General features: G+C 51.1%; 1 protein-coding gene across 6 annotated transcripts in view; it reads right to left on the bottom strand.

Annotated features, from left to right (window-relative positions):
- Positions 1 to 23,978, bottom strand: part of GFRA2 (GDNF family receptor alpha 2) — a 99,740-nt gene that overhangs the window by 46,601 nt on the left and 29,161 nt on the right. For all 6 annotated transcript variants that reach the window (XM_086703507.1, XM_086703508.1, XM_086703509.1 and 3 more), the window contains one exon: positions 21,670 to 22,024. In XM_086703507.1, coding sequence (XP_086559633.1) covers positions 21,670 to 22,024 — 355 coding nt within the window. The remainder of the gene's footprint in view (positions 1 to 21,669; positions 22,025 to 23,978) is intronic.

Genomic DNA, 23,978 nt, shown 5'->3' with positions numbered 1-23,978 from the left:
ACTTGGTCCCAGTTCCCGCCACGCTCCCAGGTTGGTCCAGAGGCAGGCTGAGACCCTCTGTGTGCCTAGCCTGGGTGACCACTCACTCCTCCAAGGGCAGCTTTGACTGTCCAGGATCTGAGACTCTGCTGCCCACCCAAGGATGGCCAGCTCCCCGGCCCCTGCCGAGGGCCTTCTCTGGGTAGGCCCTCAGGAGCTGTCATGGAGGAGAGGGTCAGAGCCCTACCAGGACCAGGTCCCTAGGACCTGCATGCTGCAGCGACACCCTGGGGGAGGAATTCTCACTGTGCTCTCCCCATTCCCTGTGTCCTGCCAGAGAAAGACAGCTACAGGACTTACTTCCTCAGGTCCTCAGACTCGGAGGTCCTCAGACTCAGGCCCTCGGGTCCTCAGACTCAGGGCCAAGCGTGCCCCAGCATGGCAGTTGGCCGTGCAGGATGCCTTTTGGCCACCAACTCACTGTAACAGGGGTCAGCCAGATCCATGTGGGAGCGCCACCACCCTCTGACCATGAGCACTAGTCTCCACATAGGACCTAACTCGGTCTTTGAGGCTCAGGCCCATCTGCCTGTTCCATACATACCACAGTGTTTCTCTGCACTGATATCCCATTTCCAATGACTATCTAGGCTCACAGCAAACACTTCAATTGTTTTCCAAAGGATAAACAAGCAGAGGTCATTTTAATAGTAAAAATGCCAGCTGGATATTAAAACATAAGTTTTTGGGGGCACCTGGGTGGCTCAGTCGGTTAAGCGTCTGACTTCGGCTCAGGTCATGATCTCACGGTCCGTGAGTTCAAACCCCGCGTCGGGCTCTGTGCTGACAGCTCAGAGCCTGGAGCCTGTTTCAGATTCTGTGTCTCCCTCTATCTCTGACCCTCCCCCATTCATGCTCTGTCTCTCTCTATCTCAAAAATAAATAAACGTTAAACAAAAATTTTTTTAAATAAAAAATAAAACAAAAGTTTTTGGATGCTCCACACAAGTAAACGGCAGATACAGCTGGGCCATTCTCCCACCCAGGCGTACTCCATCTACCCTTGGAAGAGCTCTAGAGAATGCAGAGAAGGTGGAGACATCAGCAAACAAGCTACCCCTCGCACATGGATCTAGGAAGTAGATTCATCATGCTGCATGTTCCAGGACCTTATCTACAGGTCCCCTACATCACTGGTCCTGGGCAGGGTGTGCCCACATGCATCAGTTTTCCACCCTCACTATGAAGACAATCACCCAGGGACACAGGGAAATTGGATTTCTGGGCCCCAAACCCAGGGATTCTCTTTCAATAGGTTTTAGGAGGGACCTAGGTATCAGTGTTTTAGTAAACATTGCAGGTAATTGAGATAGGGGCCCACGGGCCACATCTGGAGACATGATGAAGAATAACAGTGAAAACACAGCCTTTGGAGCCAGCCTACTTTAGGCTTCTGCTCACCTTCTTAGCTGTGTGGTCTTGGGCAAGTTACTTAAAATCTCTGGTCTTGGTGCCCTTACCTGAGCATAGAGACATAGTAAAAGTACCTGCCTCAAAGGGTCATAAAGAATACGTGAGGCCGGGCGTGAAAATTCCTAACACAGTAACATGGTGCCTAACATACAAGAGCTCCATCAATGTTACCTGCCTTGGAAGACCACGTTCTTTTGGGAAAGGCTGGCCTCCCTAAAGGGGTGGCAATCCAGTATCAACTACAAGCAGAAGGGACAGGTCCCCTCTGGCAGCCTTACTTGCTCTCTGGGGTCTGGACAGCAGAGTTGGACAACACAGGCCTGTGCCTGGGTAGTAGATCCCAAGTGGTGCCCCCAACATGGGACAAACCAAGACCAGAGCAGGATGGGCACTAGCTAGCCCCACAGAGCATGCTAGGCCCAAAAAGCACATAACTCCCCATGTAGATCTTCCTTTGCCTCCCTGAGGCTTTATTCAGTATCCATGAACATCTCAGCTGATCCCAGTTCTGACTGGGGGGTATCAGAACATGGAGAGGCACTCCCACCAGAGCCTGAGTGCTGCCCAGCCCCTTCACACAGACAGAGGAGTGGGAACCATCCATGGAAGGTCCCAGGGAAAGGGCCCCAGGAGACAAGGGGGGGGCCTGGAGGCCCACCTGCCTTTCCTTCCCGAGTTACAGCTTTCCCCACTTTACAACTGTGGAGAGCGTGGGTTGCATTACTATTAAAGAAGAAGGCAGTTCTGTACAGAAGAGGCCCCTGTAGTTCAGAAACATTTTGGCAGAGCATGCTGACAAAATCCATAGACAACACACAGACCCGCTCATGGAAGGAATCCTTCTTGACTGTGTACACACACATTCATTCCCTTGTGCCCCTCATGTGACTATACACTCATCCTTCAAAGAACACACACACTGAGTCTCCCTCCTTCCACTGCCAGCCCTGAAGGGCACCATGACCCAGGGAGAGTCACCAGGGGATGACTCTCTCCTTTTTGCTCTTCTGAGAATTATTAGACCACCTCCCCCACCCTGCCCTGCCTGGCCCCCATGAGTCTGGGAAGCCCAAATGCTACAAAGAACAGCCCACAGCCCCACTGACCTGCTTCCATACCTGGAAAACCTAGAATCACAGATGCAGCACCTGTGATGCCCTGGAGAAATGAGTGGTCATGTGCCACACCACTCAGAGGACTCAAGGGGGGTTGGGCCCACAGGCAGGACCTCCCTGGGTGGGAGGAGAAGGAACTGTAAAGGCATTTTCTCAGGTTCTCAGTGTTGTAACACAGGAGGGGCTGTAGAGACCAGTGAGCCCACTCCCCTCACCCCAGAAATGAAGTTGTTGCCCAGAGGGGCAAGGGGCTAACCCAAGGCCTCTTTTACGGCTCCTGTGTGTGTGCCAGAGTGGGGAAAGTTTGAGGCTTGCAGAGCAATGCACAGCACAAGGCCCACTCCTGATAGCTCAGCAGCTCAAGCACAGACTCACGTGCCCTCGGGATTTCTCTGTGCCCCACACCTCACACATCCACACATGCACAGCACCCCTAAACACTCACCCCCGCATCTTCTCCTGCAAATTTATGGAATCATACAACAGATGTCAATGCAAAGCCCTCGGTCTTTTACCTCACTGTATGGCAGAAATTTTATGAATGCCCTGAGCCTGTGGTCCTCTTCAGATCACATACACCCTCCAGCCCTGCCCCATATTCTAGAAATAAAGCAAATCAATTTGTGAAACATATAAGCTGGGATAAGTGTCATTTCATTCAGCCCTTTTGTTTTCAGATAAAGGAACAAACCCCAACGGGTTACGCAGCATCCCTGAGGTTTCCCAGCAAGATGGGCTGATTTAGGGGCAGGACTCAGGAGTTCCAGCCAAGGCCTGGTCCCTTCCACTAAGCTGCTGACACCAAGTTAACTCGCACTTACCTCACATTCGAAAAGAAGCCCTCAGCATGCCTTATTTCTATCTGGTCCTCATGGCACCCCTGCTTAGGATAGGCATTACTATCACTATCACCGGCGTGGTGCTCACCATCACAGGGTGGGGACGCAACAGCACCAGGCCCACAGTGTCCTGTGTGGCTGCCACAACACCACCGGAGACCAAAGCTGCCCTCATCCCAATCCCTGGGCCTGCAGTCAGCGACAAAACAACAGCATAAAACTGTGCTCTTATCCAAGGTCATCAGGGAAAACACGACAATGAGGATTTGGTCACATTCTTCTCTGGTGAAAACAGAGAGTTTGCCTATCTACCCATCTCAATAGCCAACTCTAATTCCAAAAGGTCTCAATATGCTCTGTTGTCCCTTTTCCAAAGTCATCTTACAATATATATTTTTAATCTGAAAGAGTTCCACCATAACAGCACTTCTGTAGGTCACTCATCTGGCAGCCTGCCAGGAACAAGGAACAAGCTGCCTGCGTGGAGTATAAAGTTTGCACACTGAAACAGATATTTTAGTCCTAAGAAAATCCTTTATCATTTCACTTAGAGTCTAATGGCTCCTAGTGCATACATAATTCTAATACATAGGTGCTCTGGTTTCCTGTTCCACAGAAAACCTGAGAAAAAGAAAGGGGACAGAAGGAAACTCCCAGGGGCAGACAGAGCCTTCAGCAGGAAATGACAGCAAACACGAAGAAGGAGACAGAACTACCAGAAAAGCAAAACACAGCAACTCAAAATTCACAGTATCTGGGGCTAATTAGCACAGGGGCAAACAGTTCTATATAAGTCAGGAGCACCTGAAGGCATAGCCGCACGCCATCTGTACAACGGAACGGGTAGTCAAGGAGAGCACTGTGTCATCAAGAAAAGGTTAAGCTACCTTCCACAATCTCTGTTCAAGGAGACAAAGAGCATTCAAGAACTCAAGTATTTCTTGCACCTTGCACTGTGCCAGGCTCTGGGCTAGACGCAGGGGTAAGTGAACAAGCCACCATGTGAGCTCGAGAGATGCGCATAGTGCACCACATGCAGGAAACTTGGAGAAGGCAGCTGTGTCTCATGTGCCTAAAGGGGCAGCTGCGTATGAACTAAAATGATGAAAAATGTTTTCCTTTCCTCCCTGCATACATGTGCCCCTTCTAGAAAGCGAGCTGGGAGGCCCGGGTATCCCTGCCACTGAAAGGCCTTATTTTCAGATGCCTCATGAAAGCAGGTTGAGAGCTGGAGATGCCCAGAGCTTGGTGATCAGGGCGGAAGGGAAGGCTGCTTCCCCAGGCTGGAGGGAACCTGGGCCACACCATCCTAAGGCCCAGACGAAGGACCACTGGGAGCAGCTGAACAGGGAGGCCCATGGCATTGAGGGAAGTGCCTGCGGGGCCTCTCTGTGCAAGTCTGGAGTCAGTCGAGCTTATAGCTGTGGGGGTAGGGGTGCCCAGAAGATGCTAGAAGACCCAGGCCCACTGTGCAACTGGCAGGAGGAACACCACCACAGGCTGAAGACCAGCATCCCCCACCCCTTCAGGCTTCCTCACCTAAACCCGGGCTGGGCTCCCTCATGCCACAGACAGGGGAAGCTCAATTACCTGGGATTGCATTTCCTGCTGGCCCGGGTGGGTAGCGGGCAGCTGGAGCTAGTTTAAAAAGATCAGGAAATGTGATCTGACCCCAGAGTGTTGTGGAGTAAAATCCACACACTTTACAAGTGCAATGCATCCTAAGAATAGCTCTGACTGGTTGGGACAAAGTAGTGTTGGAGCACAGGCAACAGAACACACCTTCCTGGAAGACACAGAAGCTTCAAAGAGGTGATGACCTCCAAGGGGTCTTCTAGGATGAAGGGGCACTTCCTGTTTCATGAGAAAAAGTCCCCCAAAGGGAGACTTGTCCCTGCAACATCCCAGAGATAAGGGAGGCTCAACCAGAGACACCTGGAAGAAGTGCCTACAAAGGGGTGCAGATGGGTCAGAGTCAGGGGCCTCAAACTCCACATTCTTCAGGAACCTGAGGCAGGATGGCCCCCGGGTTTGAGGGCTTTGAAAAGTTCATTCTGAGGACTTATCTGATGGCTGCTCACTGCCAAGGTGTTTGATTGCAAAATCCATTGCCAAATGGCCTGCTGGTCTGTGAGAAGCCATCGGGACTGTATATCAGAAGCAGCCATCCTCCCAAGGTTCCACATCCCAAGCTGTCTCCTGGCTTCCTCAGGCTGTGGCCGCTCCTGTTCCACAGAGACCCAGCCTGCCCCAACCCCCTCACTCTCCCCAGAAGCCCCACAAATCACCAGGTTCCTGCCCTGGGCCCGGCCCCTGGCCTGCCCACAGCCCGAGCTCAGGAGGGTCATTTCTCATCAGAATGAGCAGATTACAACCCCTGCATTTATCCATAGTATGTGGTTAGAATGAAGGGTTGAAGCCCACAGTCCCACCACCGTGGCCTCTGCCCAGCACCCCACACCTGAAGATGTGCCCTTTCAATTCTCCAAGGAGAAAAGAGACAGGAGAGAGAATTCCCCGGCTACCCACCCCACCCCATTGTAACCACCTGGCAGGTTATCCCAGGCCCAGCAGGGCCCACAGCTGAGCTGGGGGCCACTAGAAACCCTGCTCTAGTTAAAATACATCTATCTGCAGCATTCAGAAAATAGCTATCTACAGTATTGCTTTCAGCTATAATGGAAAACTGATGGCTTTTATCTCCCCAACTTTATGACTATTGATGGGATAGAGGCTGAGGTTTGATGACCATTTAATAGCCGACCCTGTGCAGTTAGAGGAGCATCAGAAAGCAATGAAAGCGCCAAGATGATTGTCTGGCAGAGAATTCTCCGCTGAGGTCCAGGAAGCAAAACAACCACCCTCCCCAGGCTCCGACAGGAGAAAAAAATCAAAGTCATCATCATTTCTGTTTCTCCCCCGCTCCTCTCTGCCATTGACCTCTGGGAGGTTGGTCCAAAGGGGAGAGAGGAGCAGGGGACAGGAGCAATGCAGGTGTGAGCCCTTATGAAGAAAGGGGGGGGGGCACTGACTGGTAGGACACCCCCATGCTCCCCCACCCCTTCCTGCCCAGCCTGTAGTCCACGGTGGACTGGCTGGGCTTCTGGCAGGACTACATGGGCTCTGGACTGTCTGACATACTCCCTGGGAAAGAACTGGGAAGAGAGGGAAGGAAGCAGAGGTCTGGTCTAGCCTGTGATCCAAGTGGTTTTCGACCTTCTGCCCATGGCCAGAAGCCAAAAACCATTCCAGGGCTTTGCAAGTACTCAAGTACAAAGTTTTCCCTGACATTCGGCTCCTTCCCCAGTACCCCATCGCTGCCCACCTTCCTCCCCAGGTTACAGGTCAGGATTCTGGGGGTTGGGTGTGAACGCATCACACTTCTAAATATGCGGGGATGGGCACCTGCGTGGCTCAGTTGGCTGAGCGCCTGACTTAGGCTCAGGTCATGATCTCACGGTTCATGAGTTCAAGCCCTACATCAGGCTCTCTGCTGTCAGCACAGACCTGCTTCAGATCCTCTGTCCCCCTCTCTCTCTGCCTCTCCCCTGCTCATGCTCACTCGCTCTCTCTCTCAAAAATAAATAAAACATTTAAATGAATGAATGAATGCAGGGAGGGGATATCAGGGGTGGGTTCTTGGCAGCATTACAAGTATCTTCTCTGATCTCTCATTTTCTACAAAAGCCTTGTAAGGTAGATACAACAGACTTGATTCTGTATGCTCTTTTAAATAAGGAAACTGAGACTCAGAAATGTTCCATATCCCAAGTCTGGGACCCCGGTTTTTGACTCCCTGTCCAGTCCACCCACTGCCTGGCCAAGATGCCTTGCACTGCCCAGGGAGGTAAGACCTGACCTTTTGCCTGGGTTCTGCCACTCCCTAGCTATGTGACTTTGGGCAGCTAATTTCATGTCCCTGGACCTCAGCTTCTGCACCTAAAAATGAAATTTTGTTGTTAGGGGTGCCTGGGTGGCTCAGGCAGTTGAACAGCCAAACCTTGATTTAGGCTCAGGTCATGATCTCGCAGTTCTTGAGTTCAAGCCCCACGGAGCCTGCTTGGGATTCTCTCTCTCTGCCCCTCCCCCACTCGTGTTTTCTCTCTCAAAATAAGTAGACTCAAAAAATAAATAAATGAAATTTTGTTGGGATGAGCTGTACGATCTCCTGCAGCTCTGTTTCCAGGTGAACTCATAGATCCTTAGGGGCTCCACCCAGACACATTTGGAGGCACAGTACCTTGCTCTGCCCATAGCTGCCACCTTTCCAGACAACACACCTTTCTCTCATAGTGAAAAAGGCTATGAAACACTAAAGACATAGGAACCAAGGCCCTACCCCTGCCAGCTCCCCTTATTATACACAATCACACCAGGGTCCCTCCAAGCCACCCCTCCTTCAAGCAGTTGGAAGAGAGGAGGGGTGCTCAGGCCAGTGGGTGGAGACCTCCAGGGCTCTCCCTTTCCCACCCTTGAGCCAGTTAAGGGTTGGTTCTCTCTCTGAGGACCCCTCTCTCTCAGCCCAACCTCCTCAGAGACACAGGCCTTAATTGAAGAAACTAGAATACAAAGGGAGAAACAGGCAGAAGAGGTGGCCAAAGTGTCTCCTCCTCCCCAGGCTTCTGTGGACATGTTCCCAGCAGGGGGAAGGAGAAGGCAGGGGTCCCCCAGACCTGTTCACCTGCCCAGCTTTCTTCCCACCCTGCGTACCTTCTGGGGGATGAGAGCCCACCTCTGCTCCAAGCACAGCTCGACAGGGAGAGCTGGCAGCTTAACTGCCTTTGCTGCTGTGGCCCCCAGGTCTTCTGAGCTCACTGGTTACCACTTCGTAACTACTAGTTGATTTCTCAGGGATTTCCCATCCCTGCTGGAACTAGGGGAGGATTAGCAAGCAGCAGGCAATGATCCTTGCTTAGTTTACTTACAACTCCCCAAGAGAAGCAAAGCACTTAGGAAAACCAAGTGGAGAAAATATGCCACCGCCCCAGACCTTCTTTCCAGGCTCAGCCTGCCAGGCCTCTCCAAAGTGCCCCACGAACCCCTGTCCTCAACCTCACCAGCCAGCTTGTTTTTTAATGGTGTCAACACCCACACTGATTCCTAACATTTTCCACTTTGGGCATCATCTTTCCTTGCCTTTGGATAGTGGCTAAAGAGGCCTTGGCATGTTTCATTCTAAACTTCATTGGCTCCATTACAGCCCTCACCCTGCACACTGCCTGTGACAAGTTAGAGGAAACAGACCGCACTCTCCTTAATGACCTGCTCCGACTGAGAGCAACCGAAACCCAAGAGAAGCTAGCCACAAGCACTCACACCCACCATGGAGACACTGCTTCATTCCAGTCCCCTGTCTCCCCCGGACCCTGAGGAAGTCCCAGGTCGGGACCCAAGAGTTCTCTGAGGGTCTTGCTGCCTGGTACCGACTCCCCTCTGAGGGCCTAGGAGGCAGTGGCCCCTAACTTCTGGCAGGCTCAGATCCAGATACAAGTTTTTCCCATAAGAGTGAATGCACATGTGTGTGAAGAACAAGTGGGGTATGTCATCCCTGGGGACACAAACCCGTAGGGAAAACTAGACCTCCTTTAAAATCCGGTAAGCTTGTATGTATGGAGATGCTAACAAAGACTGAATGTTAACAATATATTTAGAGAAAAAAAATAGCTCACAAAACAGCACATACTGCATGACATCATTTTTGTCAAAATACGTGTATGCAGATTTACAAAGTCTGGAAGTATATTTTCTCCAAAATGTTTACCATGGCTTATTTCAGGGTGTTAGAGAAGACGATGATTTCTACTTTCTTTAGTACGCTTGCTTGAATGATGTGTTATAGTGAGTGCATATCACTTTTACAATCAGCAAAAATGGTAAAGTGAATTTCGCTTTAAAAATTAGGGAAAGAGGTGCCTGGTGGCTCAGTCAGTTGGGCGTCCCGACTTTTGATTTCGGCTCAGGTCATCGTCTCACAGTTCACGGGTTTGAGCCCCACATCGGGTTCTGTGCTAACAGCATGCAGCCTACTTAAGATTCTCTCTCCCTCCCTCTCTTTCTCTCTCTCTCTGCCCCTCCCCCGCTCTGTGTGTGTACATGCATGCTCTGTCTCTCTCTCAAAATAAATGAAACTTTAAAAAATAAATTAAAAGTAAATAAAAATTAGAGAAAAAAGGAAAGAGAAAGGGGAGGGGAGGGAACCTCCTAGATCATGTAATCCATTCATCCATTCTCTTCACATAACCCCAAGAGACAGGAGATACATGCCACATCTGTTCAGAAAGAACCTACAAAGCCCATCCAACCAGACACTCATCCGAGGCTTGCCAAGGGGCCTCCAGCCTCTGCTTGGTCCATACCTCTGAACTCACTACCCATCCCAGTTTCCAGTAAGATCAGAGTCAGATACTAACAAAGGTAGTACCAGGATGGCATCAGTATTGGGATTTAGTATAACTCCTAATCCAGGACCCTTTTCACCAGACTCTATTTCTTCCTCTTCGTAAGCAACAAATTTGGAAAAATCCTGGGTCTGCTGAAATTGCAACACACAGTGGGAGGCCTGGGAGGGACAGGGGGAGACCCTATGTGCTCTGTGTCTCCCCAGGGCATCTCAAAGCTCCAACCCCATGCATACACATGCACATACATGCATACACACTCTCTTTCACCTGTGGCACCTTCTGCTCTGAGCAGCACATTTCTTCCTGCCTGGAACAAACACGCCCAGTCCTGCTTCTCCCTCCTGTCCCCCTCCCCTGGAAGCCTCTGCCCCTAGGGCGCCCTGTCCTCCTTCCCACCCCAGCCACAGGACCCGGGACTCCACACCACCCTCCGTGGCTCTTCCAGCCACATGGCTCCCTTTCTCTGAATGCCTACAGCAAGCAGCCTAATCCTTACAACACTTAATTAACTGGGGCCTCCTCTTCGTATTTAATGTTTTCAGACGTGTGAGCCTTGTCTCCCCAAATGAGCTTATATGCTCTTTGAAGGAAGTAACGTTTACCTTGTGCCTGTGTGCCAGGCCCCACGCTCACTGCTCTTTTTGCATTACCTCACTTAATCCCATAATCTCCATCCCAAGCCCTGGTCTTTCTCCTGAATTCCCACATACACAAACACTTCACTGGGATTTCCACTTGTTTCCGATGACAGGCTTGAAACAAACCTCTTCCCTCTGTGCCTAGACCTTCTCCTCTTCCTCATTCTCTCTTCTCTCGGGTGATGGCTTCATCAGTCAGCAGACCACCAAACCAGAGACCATGGACTCCTCACTCCCTTGGGTCCCTATCCTAAAGTCCCCTGGAACTGACCTCTAAAGGTCTCTGAAGTGTGTCTGTGACCCAGCCCCTCCATACTCACCCTGTGCCTTGGCCTGACCCCAGGCCCCATCACAATGTGGTCCCAGTGGGACTCCCAGTCTCCAGCCTCACTCTTCTCAGACCATTGTGTACACAGCAGCAAAAGAAATCTTTCCAAAACACTGGCAGGATCATGTCACTCTCTTCCTTAAAAGACTTCATGATGTCCCATTTTCTTCTGGAGAATATCACACTGCTTTCCCTGTGCTTCCATAGGGTTGCCACTTTATAACACATGCATTCCCTCTGGAAGGACCAGAGGCCTGCTTCCTTGTACAGACCTATTCCCCCCTCTAACTCAGCCCAGATATCCCCCAAAGCTTCCTTCCGCAAGGGTCCCCGCCAACTTCAGTGGGGCCAGCCCTCCACCTCTCAGCCAGTACCAAGGCAGGCCTGTGGTTTACCTGAGCATCCTGGGTGCTGAGCACCCAGAGCAGCCCTGTTGAATGGGTTACCAAGCTTCAACATGGCATCATCACGTTGCTGTCCTTATTTTGATGAGGAACACAGAGGTTCCGTGATGTTAAAGCTGCCCAAGCTCACACAGCTGTTTAGGTGAGGCTCTGAACCTGCCCAAGCTCACACAACTGCCTAGGTGAGGATCTGAAGCTAGGACTGTGACTCCAGCTGCTTCATGCTGCCCTGTGAAGAATACATCTGAGGAGTCTTCTCTTGAGCATTTCACAGTGCTCAGAGAGCACCCACCATGGGCCAGGTGGAAGAGAAGTCACACACCCGGGAGGACCCCTGCCAGACTAAAGCAGTACACCATAGGCAAGGCAGGCTGTGAGCAGCTATCCCAAAATTTCCCTACTGTTCCATAATGAAGAATGAGTATCTTACGACTCCTTCATACATAGCCCAATGTCCTGGTTCTACTCTGCATAAGGGCACCAACGGCGGTGTGATACGCTTACTCGCCTTCGAGACCCTGGGATAATAGAATCACCTGTATGAGAGCTGTGAGTCTTCCACTAAGAACCTCCAAAAGGGCCCTGAGGCAGACAGCCAGCTCGAGGATACCAGGCTAGTGCTACTTAGGAAGAAGGGGAACTGCCTCATCCCTGCGGATACCACCCCGGCAGGACAAAGAACATGTCCTGGCTAACCATGGAAAAAGCCACATCCTGCCCCCTGAATGCCAGAGAGGAATGCCCATGCAGGTAGCCCCAGGGGCACCTCTCAAATACTCCTTGGTATTGTAGTGCATGCCTCCTGGCTGAAGAAGGCTGAAAAAGCAAGGTTCCTCAGGCAGCCTCAGGCCATCTTCTCCAGGAGGGTGGGTCATCTAGGTCATTCAGAAGACCATGGGGTTTAGAAAAAGTCTCTTCCCACATTTAAGGGCCCTTTTGGCCCTAACTAGAAAAGCTGAGTCAGTGGCAACCATATCATTGCCCCTCAGAGCCCAGGGAGGACATGGAAGGTGGGATGTTTGGAGTCCTAATCACATTGCAGTGTATGTGTCCGCATCAAAGACCATCAGGCACATGGGGCCCACACCATACACTGTATCTTCAAGGCTGGGCAGCCTCAGGATCACAGACTGACCCTGGCCAAGGGTGTGGCCCTAGGACCTACAGGGTGTTATGGCAGAGTGCCTGAGAGTGCTCACGGTGGCAGTTACCCCCACCCTACACTTGTCAAAGCCATACCAGCATTGGGTTCCCCTTGGCCCTTTCTTCACTGAACAGGCAGATGAGCAACTCTCTACGCTGCACGCACTCCCTTTCCTTGAGGATCTTTCCCAGGAAGCTCTGACCAACCAACTGACAAACGTTTCTATGGCTCTGATCAAGCTTCTGTAATCACCTCTTCACCCAAACTGCTGTGGAAGAAGTCACCAGTGCCTTCCACTTTCCCAAATCCAATGGTCAGCTGTGTGTCCTCATCTTTCTGGACTTCTCAACAGCATCTGGCACAGCCGTCCACTCCCTCTTTCTCAAAAACCTCCTTCTGACTCCTGGAACATCATAATAACACCACCAACCCCTTACCAGACACTTACAGGTGCCAGGCACATTCTCAGTGCCTCTGCCCAGGCCAGCCTCTCCCTGGGGGGCCCTGTCCATTGCCCTAGCCTTGAATACCAGAAATATGCTAATGACCCTCAGAATTTATAACCCCAGTCAAGCTCCAGATAGGAATGTCTCCAAGGCATCTCAAAATTAACATGCCTAAAATGGAATTCCTGATTTATCTCCCATCCAAGCCTTCACCATCTCAGAAAATGGCACAGTCACACACCAAGCTGCTCAAGCCATAAGCCAGCAGGTTACCCTGGAATTCCTTCATCTCCTCACTCCGACATCAAGGTATATCATTTCTATCTCCAAACATCACACATCAGCCCACTTATCTCTCTACACACAGACACCCCCTGGCCTGAGCTGCCATCACCTCTGGTCTGGTGATACTAGGATAACCACCTCTCAGGCTGCTTGAGACCATTCTTGCCCCCTCCCTTGGGTCTCCACACAGTAGCCAGAGTCATCTTTTCATATCCCAATTTAAATAATGTCACTAGCTGGATTCAAAGCTTCCTTTAATTGCACTCAGAAAAAAATCCAAATTCCTTGTTATAAAACAAATATGTCATGAGGGTGTAATGTACAGCATGGGGAATATGGTCAATAATATTGTAGTAACTTTGTGTGGTGACACAGGATGACTACACTTACCATAATGAACACTGCATAACGTATGGAACTGTCAAATCATTATGTCACGTACCTGAAACTGATGTAATGTTGTATGTCAACTACATTTCAATCTACAACAAAACCCAAACTCCTTGCCGTGGCCTGCAAGGCCCTGTGTGACCTGGCACTGCCTGCCCCCTCCACTTCCTCCTGCTCTTCTCCCCCAGAGTCCCTTCTGCTCCAGCCATACCAGCTTTCTTTCATTTCCCCAGCAATGCAAACCCCCCACTCCTCCAAACCTCTGCACATGCTCTTTCTTCTGCGTGAAATGTTCTCCCCCATTTGTCTTACCTATGGCTTCTCGTTTGTCATGTCTCCGTTACATGTCGCCTCCTCAGATAAATTTGTCCTGGCCCCCTGTCCAAGTAGCTCTCCCCTCCTTCCCCATTATCCTCTATTTCTACATCCTGCTCATTTTGCAAATGTTAATTATATATTTATCCGTTTACTCCTATCTCCTCCATCAGACTATGTAAGCTCCAGGGGTTCAGGGACCATCTCTATCATGTTCTCATGCCTAGCACAGTGCCTGACATACAATAAATATTTGTTAAATAAGTCAACAGAGTAGTAACATAAAAATACAACAAAACCAGAGACCTAACTAGGGAGACACAGTGCTAAAGGAAAGTCATGTGATCAGTGCCACATGAAGTATACAGCAAAGTTCTAGAAAGCATCAGTAGAAGACATAGCTAGGAGATGGGGACCAAACAGGCTTTGAATGAAGGGTAAGTCTTCATGCTATAGACTGAATGTTCATGTCCCTCCAAACTGATATGTTCAAACCCTGATCCTCAGTGTGATGGTATTTGGAGGTAGAGTTTCCAAGAGGTAATTAGATCATGAGGGTAGAACCCCTATGATGGAATTTGTGCCTTTATATAAAAAGGAAGAGACACCAGATCTCTCTCTGCGTGCACATTCCAAGGAAGGCCACTTGAGGACATGACCCTCACCAAGAGCTCAACTATGCTGCTACCCTGATCTCAGACTTCCAGCCTCCAGAACTGTGAGAAGATGTTTGCTGTTTCAGCACCCCATCCCCTTCTATGGAATTTTGTTAGAGCAACCCTAAGATATTAAGTAGCAAGCCAGTAGACAGCTCATATCAATGAGTGGAAGTGGAAATAATCAAGGATCCTAGGGCACAACCAAGATGATGGCAGCTGAAAGTGTGCCCTGGTCCCATCTAAGCAAACACACACACAAGCGTAGGTAATGCCTATGGTAGGAACAGACCTTACTGGTTTATATTCTGATCCTCTTTGCATAGTGGCATCTCTCCCAGATGGGTCATTCCTCCTGCCAATCATCCAGTACTAGAGGGGTTCTTGTGCAGAACTCTGCAAGAGGGGACCTTAGCTAGACAAGGGGTGCACCACCACATCTCTGTGGGGCGTAAGCTCTATGCAGCCCACATGCCCAGACAGTTAGCCTGGATGGGAAAGGTTAAAGGCACTCTCTGCCCAGCCATGCTAATACCCCTGCAGCAGGCAAAGCCGGAAGATGTAAACTAGATGTCTAGGCAGCAGCTTCTCACTGTGTTTATTTTCCCAGAGCCTTAGTAAAATAATGTTCAAAATTCCAGCTTGGTCTCAATGTATCACAGGAAATTCCAAGAGGAGTCATTTGGGCAGGACCCTTGCTAAGGCCAGCAGCAGGAGCCAGCATGGGATTCCCAGTGTCTCTGGTAAGGTTAAAGATCCCAGGATGCTGCCACACGAAGCGTCTCCCTCCACTGGCAACCTTGCTGGTTAGGTTTGCTTCAGGAAAAGAATGATGTCTCTACCCCATGGCACTCCTGGGTACAGCTTTGCTCTGGAGGTAGACTGGGATGTGGGGTTCTGAGCTCTGCTCAAGACCGGGCAGACCCCTAAGCCAGGTTCATGTGTATGGCTGCTCTCACTGTTACCAAAGTGACCCAGGGGAGACCTGGTAGGTAGCAGAGCAGAACTGTGACGTCAAGAGAACCTGAGTGGAAATGCTATCATCTAGTTTATTGTGTGGCTCTATTCTCGCTGCAGAGGCAACAAACAGAGTGTTGACGCTAGACTATAAGCAAACTGAGGACAAGGACCTCCATCTACTTCAATAACTCTCTGATCTGAGTACGAGACCTGGTCCACAGTGGATGATCAATAAATAGCTGTCAGATGAAAAAAGCAATGGCCCTAAGACCTGCATTCCTCCTGCTCCAGGTGACCCACTGGGCCCAGGAACACTGGCTGGATTCCAGCAGGGCAGCCATTGTGCCCCTCCTGTGCCTGTAGCACGTATTGCTAATCAATCATTCACAGTCCTCCAGGCAGCCAATCCAAGCTGGCCATCTAGACAAGGCAGAGGTTCTTAAGTTTTGAGAGATGAAGGAACCCTTTAAGAATCTAATGAAAGCAACGCATTTCTCTCTGGAACATACACACAAAACTTTGTATATGATTTCAAGATATTCCAGACCCTCTCCTTTAAAAGAAGTGAAGGCTTAGAAGCCCCAGAGCCCATTCACCCCATGCAAATAATCACCTGCTGCTGTTTATGGAGATAACTCGCTGAAAGCATCAGTCAACAGATTCTACAGAGTCCAAAGGAAGCTGAGGGACCACCCCAAGGAGCCAAGAATCAAATGCAAACCTGTCCATATATATTGCCTACATCCCCAGACATGCCCCAGTGAGGCAAGAGGCTGAGCTTGCTGAAGAGACTCCTCCCCGCTCCCTGTGGACAACCTTGATTGGGGGGAGGGGGGTAGGGACGGGGTCCCCAGCCCCTCTGCCTTCCCGGCAGTCCTCCTGGACAAGGACAGTGTCCACTGCACAGGGGGCCCAGGCAGCCAGGGCAGCCCCAGGCTGGAATCTATTTATACACATCCTCAGCACCCAGAGGTTAAATTACAGCCCAGGACATGGCACAGGGCCAGCACCGAGTTATTTATATCCTCTTGGCAGACCAAGAGGAACAGGGCATTTCAGAGGGCCTCTTCTAAACGAGGCCTAAAAGGGACACAGTTTACAGGACAACATAACCATCTTCCCCACAGCTTCCCAGGCACATACAGCACATACACACACACACACACACACACACAATCCAGACTGTCCTTGCAATAAGTATAAGCGGAGAGTAGACATCAGAAGATTGTGTTAAAAAAAAAAAGTAGGTCATGGCCCATTGGGGGGCTAGGGTGAGAGAATTCAGCCAAATTCCATGGATTCATTCCAAGAGATTCTCTGGGCTTTCCAGACTCTGTATCAGAAGACTTTTAAAGGAAAAGCCTCTCCTGGACTTAAGTTTACAGCTCTAAAGGCTCATGGGATACAAACCAGACAAAAGCCAGAGACAGAGCATTCAAATTCAGGGCCAGTTGGAGCCAGGGAGCAGGAAGCTTCCACGCTGATCCTGCTCCAAAGAGTCAGGGGAGGATTCAGAAGTGCTTCCCATAAACCCTGGCCCCAGCACAGAGATGTCCTTGTTTAACCAAAGGCTTCTTCAAACCCCAACACCTTGTGTTTAGTGACATTTCATAAGACAGCACAGTGGAGTCTGTTAAATATCACACTGGGGATGTACAAGGCCTGCCCCTGGGTATGCCACAAAGCAGATCAACAGACTTGCTTTAATGCAGTGCCAGTTGAGGTGGGCTCTGGCAGAGCTGTCCCCCAGGAATCCTGGGCCAAGATTCACTCGGAGAGAAGCATAGCCAGGCCCCAACTCCCCCAGCAGGAAAGCGAAGGGGGCCAGGCAGGCTTGGCAAAGTGAGGACTGGGTGCTATAGCACTGGAGCACCAGGCATGTCCCAAGAGATGCCTGCCAGCAAGAGCCTCATTCTCCAAGAGTCAGCCCAAAGAAGCTTTCCCATGATCCCCATCAAAGCCAGTTTTGTCCATTAAAGTGACCAGGAAAGGAAGGCTTGGGGTCTCCGTTTCCTGATCTAAACGTCACGGCACTGAGCTCACCCATTTCACAGTAAAGATTTCCACCTGTGGTGCCTATCTTGGAGGGCAGAAACCTGGAAGGATCCAATGCTAGGCAAGAAAGGGAGGGTGCTTCTCCCTAGGCATATGGAGAACAAAGTCTGGGCTACCTCTTCTCTTCATGCCCCCCTCCAGCCACCCATCACCTCCTGGGTTCCTCCGTGACATGGGGAAAGGGTCCATGGGTCCGTAAGTCAGGCTTGCAAGAACATGGAAAAACATCAACTCCTCCCCTTCCAGGCCTGTCCCTAGGTCCTTCAAATCTGCCCTCCCATGCCTTCTACCCCAACAAGGGGTCTCTGTTGTATTCTCTTGTGCCAAGAGCTCATCTTCCCAGAAATATACCTCAAGTGGAGGTGCAGGAGGAGAAAGCTGCCCCCAAACCCAGACTCACAGACCTGGGAAGGGTCCTTGCAGACTGGTGAGCATCCCTATGTGATCAGTGAAGAAACCAAGGGCATGAGGAGTGAAATGGCCCACCTGGGACCACTCAGGAGACCAGGGGCAGGTCTGCCAGCTCTAGGGTGACCACAGTGACCACTTCCACCCACCACCTATCAATCTGTTTCACCCCAGTGTACCTCAAGCCTCAGCTCTGAGTCATAGGCAAAGCTCCCCAGAGAACACCTGGCCAGGCTTTTATAACCTCCAGGCCCTGCCAGCCCCATCCTGGATGCAGATCCTCCTTCAGCCCTGTCCTACCACTTTCAGGACCACACTTTAAATCTGTTCAGGAATGGGAGCTGGGCAGGGAGGGTTAGAGGAATGCCCGGTTCTAGACCGAGAGCTCACCCTGTCACCTCATCCTGGAGCACCTAGAACTTCAACACTTGACCGAATTCAAACATGAAGAGACTGCACTGTTGGAGGGTCCTGCGATCGCTGTCTAAATTTATGTCCTGTTGCATGGAGCCTCCTCCAGTTGGCTTAGTGCCTCTCAGAGGCTGTCAGCCCTTAGCTCCAGGGACGCCTCATTCCAGACTCTCTCAACCCTTAATCTCATTGAAACACCCCTTCTGGTTCTACAATAGGAGGCTTAATCCCCATCTCCCGTTTCTGGCTTCCCCCACCCCTGGAATTTGTTTCACCCCTGGAGAAACAAAAAAACCCCTCCGGCTCTTTAAACAGACACAGATGTTCTAGAAGCCTGAAATTATCCTGCTCTCAACTCCCCCCCTCTCACTCAGGACCATGGACCTCCCCCACCCCCACATTGAGGAACCACACACACTGTCCTCCCTTAACACAGGACTCATGAAGGGGATGCTGGTGCTCTTGTGGCTTGTCTGCTACCGCTCCTCATGGAGACGGCTGAGGCCGGCTCGTCCGCTGGCCTTGGTGCACCTGGCCCACAGGTGCGCACAGGCTCCTGCATGTTCCAGCCTGTCGTCACTGGACTTGGACTCAGGTTGGCCCTCCAGTTCCCTCCCAGGCCCAGCTCCTAATCCATCTGTCATTCCACATACACTATGTGTAACAGCCTGGTGGGTCATGTCAGCACTTAGAAGAAGGAGAGGATGTTATGTCCATTCAAGAACTACCATGCTCCCTTCCAGTGTGCTCTGGAACTCGTGTGGGCCATCATGGTCCCACTTTATCCCAGCCACCACGAGGCACAGAGCTCCAGCTCAGTGACTGCTAGATCGCACACCTGAGGCACTGGCTCCCGACTTCCTTTGCAGGGCCCTGGGTTTCTGCCTCTAACCATCCTCTTGTTGTATGTGTGGTTTGTTTTAAATCACCTCAATCAGTGTCTGTAAGTGACAAGGCCTATTTTTTTTAAGTAAGCAAAAGAGAAAAGCCTACCATCTTCACAGCTTTCCCAAGCCCTGCAGCGAGCTCTTGGGATCAGGCCTGTCTCTGAACTCAGGCAGTGCTTGTTTTCCAAACCAAAACAGCACTTCCCCTTCATCGAACACGCTCCCCACCCCACCGGCACTCCCATGGTAGAAAGAGGCCTCTCTTCCCCCTGCAGCCTCTATCACGGGGTGTGTGTGTGTCTCTCTCTCTCTCCTGTGCGTGCATGTCCTCAACATGAGGGTTTGCCTCCACTTCTGCCTCCTGCCATGCCTGAACCAACTACAGCTGGTTTCCACCCGTCACTCACTCACTCACACAGATTCACACACTCCCTCTCACACTCATGTACTCTCAAACTCACACACATCCATACGCCCCCCCCCCCATGAACACACTCTCACACTTCCTCACAGGCACACTCACACACTCTCTTGTACACACATGTACACACCATGAGGCACCATGTCTCAGTCACCCCCTCCCTCAGGAACCCCTCTCTCCTGGATTCTGGCCCACTTCCTCCTGGCTATCCTTCCACCCTCCAAGCCTCCCTGCCACAAGCCCCACTTCCTTTGCCCTTCCCTGAACAAATGGTATTTCCAGAAGAGTTCTGCCTCACTATCCACACCAAAGGCTTCTCTCATCACCTAAACACTGAGGATGCCCAAATCTGTAGGCCTCTCCAGCCTAGACTCCCTCTTGGGCTCCACCAATCCACCCTGCACCATTTCACTCACTGCTGGGGCTTTAATCACCAATGAGGTGCCCAGCAACTCCCAAACCCACTTCTCCACTCCAGCCTCTTTACTGAGCATGCCCCAGACATTGCCTGGGGCATGGCAATGGTCCTCCAGGCACCTCAAATGCTACACACCCAAAACCCCCCCACACTGAATGGCTCCTTCATCCCATAATTACTTAACTAGGAAACATAGTGGTCACCGTTCATTTAATCCATTCAAGAAACGTCTGTGGAGTGCTCACCATGTGCCAGGCTTTACGTGTAGGACGAGGTTTGGAGTAAACAAAACAGAAATGACTTCTGCCTCCAGGGAACTTTCAACCAATCACCCAGTCCTGTCAAGTCTACTTACCAATCATATCTGAAATGATACACTTCTGTTCATCCCTACAGCCACTATCTGAGTCCAGGCCAGGATGCTACACTGGAAAAAGCAGTGTGGATGGATGGATCCCAGCTCTGAAATGTATGAGCTGTGTGACCTTAGGCAAGCTACCTTCTATGTCTCTATTTCCTCTTTTGACAGATAAAGATGATAATAGTTATCTACCCAGTAGTTTTGTTGTGAGAATTAAATTAGACAAACCATATAATAAACCAGCATCCAGGACACAGTAAGCAATCTCTGAATATCTCTGCGCCACCATGGCCTCTATTTCTGTAGCAGCCCCACCTGTGGCCTCCCCACCTCACAACCCACACTCCATGTGCACCCACCATCTGCAGTTCCCCATGAGGCCAGGTTCTCTCCTACCCTCCAGCCTTTTGCATATGCTTTTCCAGCTGACACATTCCCTGGCTTTCACCTTCTCATTTTTCAAGGTTTAGCTCAAGGCCCCCTCCTCTAGAGCCCCAGACTAAAGCAGATGTCCCTACCCCATGCTGCCTCATCTGAGAGCCACTGCACTGGGATCCCTGCTTTGTCTGTGTCCCCTTCTGGACAGGCTGCTCCTCAGAGAGCACAATGTTCACCTCTGCACACCCAGGTCTTAGAACTGAGCGCTGGATGCAACAGGGACTAAACAAATGCTTAACAACAAACAGGGAAGACATAAGAACTATACAGAAGCAAATTTCAACTCACGGTAATGACAACCGAAAAAAACCTTGCTAATAATCAGGCTATGCTTATCAAAATGGAGTATACGCCAGGCTCTGTGCTAACCTTCCGACACACATCATGTCACCTAATCCTCACAATAACCAAATGTGGACATTTTTACTCCTGTTTACAGGTGAAGGAATGGCAGCGACTCGGGAAATTTTTACAACTTGCTCCGAGTCACACAGCTAGTAAGTAGAAAAGTCAAACCTGGGCAGTCAGACTCAAACCCACACCCTGCCCCAGCACCAGAATGGCTCTGCTCTCCGTGTGTAAGGAGCTGCCTCTGCGATTTAGGAGGGCCCCATCCTGCCCGCCACATGACCTCAATGGGACATGAGGTGGCGGTTTCCTTCAGGAGTGGGGCCGAATTCACTGAAGGTCCCTTCTCAGCCCAGCAGGCTCTAGGGTCTATGAAATTCTATGCTTGCTGGGTTGTTCACTGTGGATTCCCACAGTGCTAAGCACGAGTGAACACAGAGAAGGCAGACAAACCGTAAACGCGGGTCAGAACGAGCAAGCGGAAGGCAGGTGTCTGCGCGCGCACGCTGGGGCCCGGGAGCGCGGAGTGGGGGCTGCGGGCGGGCATACCGGCACAGGTGGTCGGTGCGGCACACGCCGCGGAGATCCAGGCAGTTGGGCTTCTCCTTGTCCTCGTAGGAGCAGCTGGGCAGGATGGTCTGCCGGCGGCGCTCGGCGCACGCCCGGTCTCGGCAGGAGCAGAAGAGCATGCGGTAGGTGTACTCGCCCGGCACGCGGTCGAAGAACTGGCGCAGGGCCTTGTGGCACTTGCGGCGGTTGCAGCGCTCCGCAGGAGAGATCTCGCGGTTGCAGATGGAGATGTAGGAGGAGCGCAGCTTCTTGCAGTTGTCGTTCAGGTTGCAGGCCTTGGCGGCATCCAGGCAGTGGTTGCTCTTGGCACTGGCCACCGGGTCTGCCCCTGTCCCTGGGGGTGAAGGAAAGGGAGGTCATGGGCCTGCAGGGGCACGGGAAGACCACCGCCACAGGCCCACTGGGCACACCTCCCAGGGTTCAAGATGCCCTCTACCTCAGTTTCCTCCTCCGTGAAACGGGTCACCCAACAGGCAGTAAGGATTAAAATGGGGGAATACACAGGTTAGGACAGCACCTGGTGCACAGCCAGCCTTACCTGTGGCGAGTCAAGATGATGAGGAATGTTAATCCAGGCTCATTTAAAACTTACCACAACCCAAAAGGCAAGCAACTAGCAGGGAGTGGGTTGCTCAGTGGGTTAAGTGTCTGACTCTTGATTCCAGCACAGGTCATGATGTCACGGTTTGTGAGATAGCCACCCAGCTCTTTGCTGACACAGTGGAGCCTGCTTGGGATTCTCTCTCTTCCTCTCTCTCTGTCCCTCCCCGACTCGGGTGTGCCTGCTCTCTCTCTCTCTCTCTCTCTCTCTCTCAAAATAAAAAAAATAAACATTTTTTTTTTTTTAAAGGCAAGCAACTAGGTAGGTGTTCATGCCCTGTTCACAAAAGTGGATAATGGGAAATAAAATGACTGGTTCACGATCACACAACTGAGTGGCAGTTGAGGCAAGATGGGCTCCCAGGCCCCTGAGCACCCTGCAATGGCACACTTGAACAGGCTTCTGCTCTGGGTACTGCTGGCATTTAGGGAGGGACAATTCTCATCATGGGATCTTCAGCAGCCACCACTACCACCACCCTCACCCCCACCACAGGACCACTGAAAACTGTCCCTACACATTTCAAAATGCCACATGGCAGGGGTGCTACAGCAGCTAGTTAGCATGGAGAACCCCTAAAAAGGAAGATCCAGGTGGGAGCCCCGGAAGTAGAGGTAAGAGGCTGAAGTCCAGCCTCAGACTCTAATGGGGCTAAGCGCATAACCAACTAAAGGGCGCATGTGCTAGATGTTGGGACTCGGCCGTTAGCACCATGGCTTTGAGCTCTGCCATTGGAGTGAGATGTCTTGGACACGAAGCAGGATTCCCACAATCTGTAAAGTTCCCTTTGTGCTGGCTACCCCATCCCACAAGTCTCGGCTCTTCTAAGGACCACCTGACCCTCCACTGCCAGCTGACCCCACCCACAGTGCCTCTTGTCCATCCTGATGACAGACTGGAGGGAGGCAGGAATCCAGCCCATACATGCCCACCTGAGACATTCTGGGGAGAGCCAGATGGGAGGCCACCTAGCCCTACCTCTTGATTTTACAGCTAAGGAAACTGACGCAGTGAGTGGGCAAGGCCACCCAGCACACTGGTGGTAAACCAGAGCAGGAACCAGGTCATGCCAACACTGTGTACACCAGAAGAATCATCAGCTTAGGTTTTAGGATGGATGAGCCTTAGCCTTTTCACTCATCCTTCATCTAGCCAGTATTTCCTGAGCACCATCCACTTCATGCAATGTCCCGGGAGGTGGTGGGAAGGACACAAACTGAGGCAAGCTAACACCATGCCCCACACCCCGCCTCCCGTGGCCAGCCCAGGTGTCCGAGCATTCCCAGCACCATTCCTGGTGTTCAGGTCTCTTGGTCATTAAAGATCTAGCAAACCCCACCTCTGCACAGCCCTCTCTTGGCTAGGTGCTGTGTCAGATAGAAATGTGTAAGAGGAGGCCCCATTCTTAAAGAGCTCACAAATCTAGCTAGGAAACCAAGAAGCAGTAGCATAGCAGTTAAGACTGGGTGTTATAGAACTGAGCCATCTGTATTCAACTCCTGGCCCTGCTACTTACTAGCTGTACAGCTTTGGACAAATGACTGAATCTTCCTTTGCCTCAGTTTCCCCATCTGCAAAATAGTACCTAGCACATAGCACGGTTGTAAGTGTGAATGAGATAGCTCATTTTTTCCTCTCTCCTGCATGATAATTTTGCTCTGTCTACTAGATCATCCCCATCAGCTAC

Source organism: Puma concolor, chromosome B1 (assembly GCF_028749965.1).
Source record: "Puma concolor isolate L17-30 chromosome B1, mPumCon1.1.hap2, whole genome shotgun sequence".
Taxonomy (NCBI): domain Eukaryota; kingdom Metazoa; phylum Chordata; class Mammalia; order Carnivora; family Felidae; genus Puma; species Puma concolor.
This window is presented reverse-complemented; position numbering and strand designations above follow the sequence as displayed.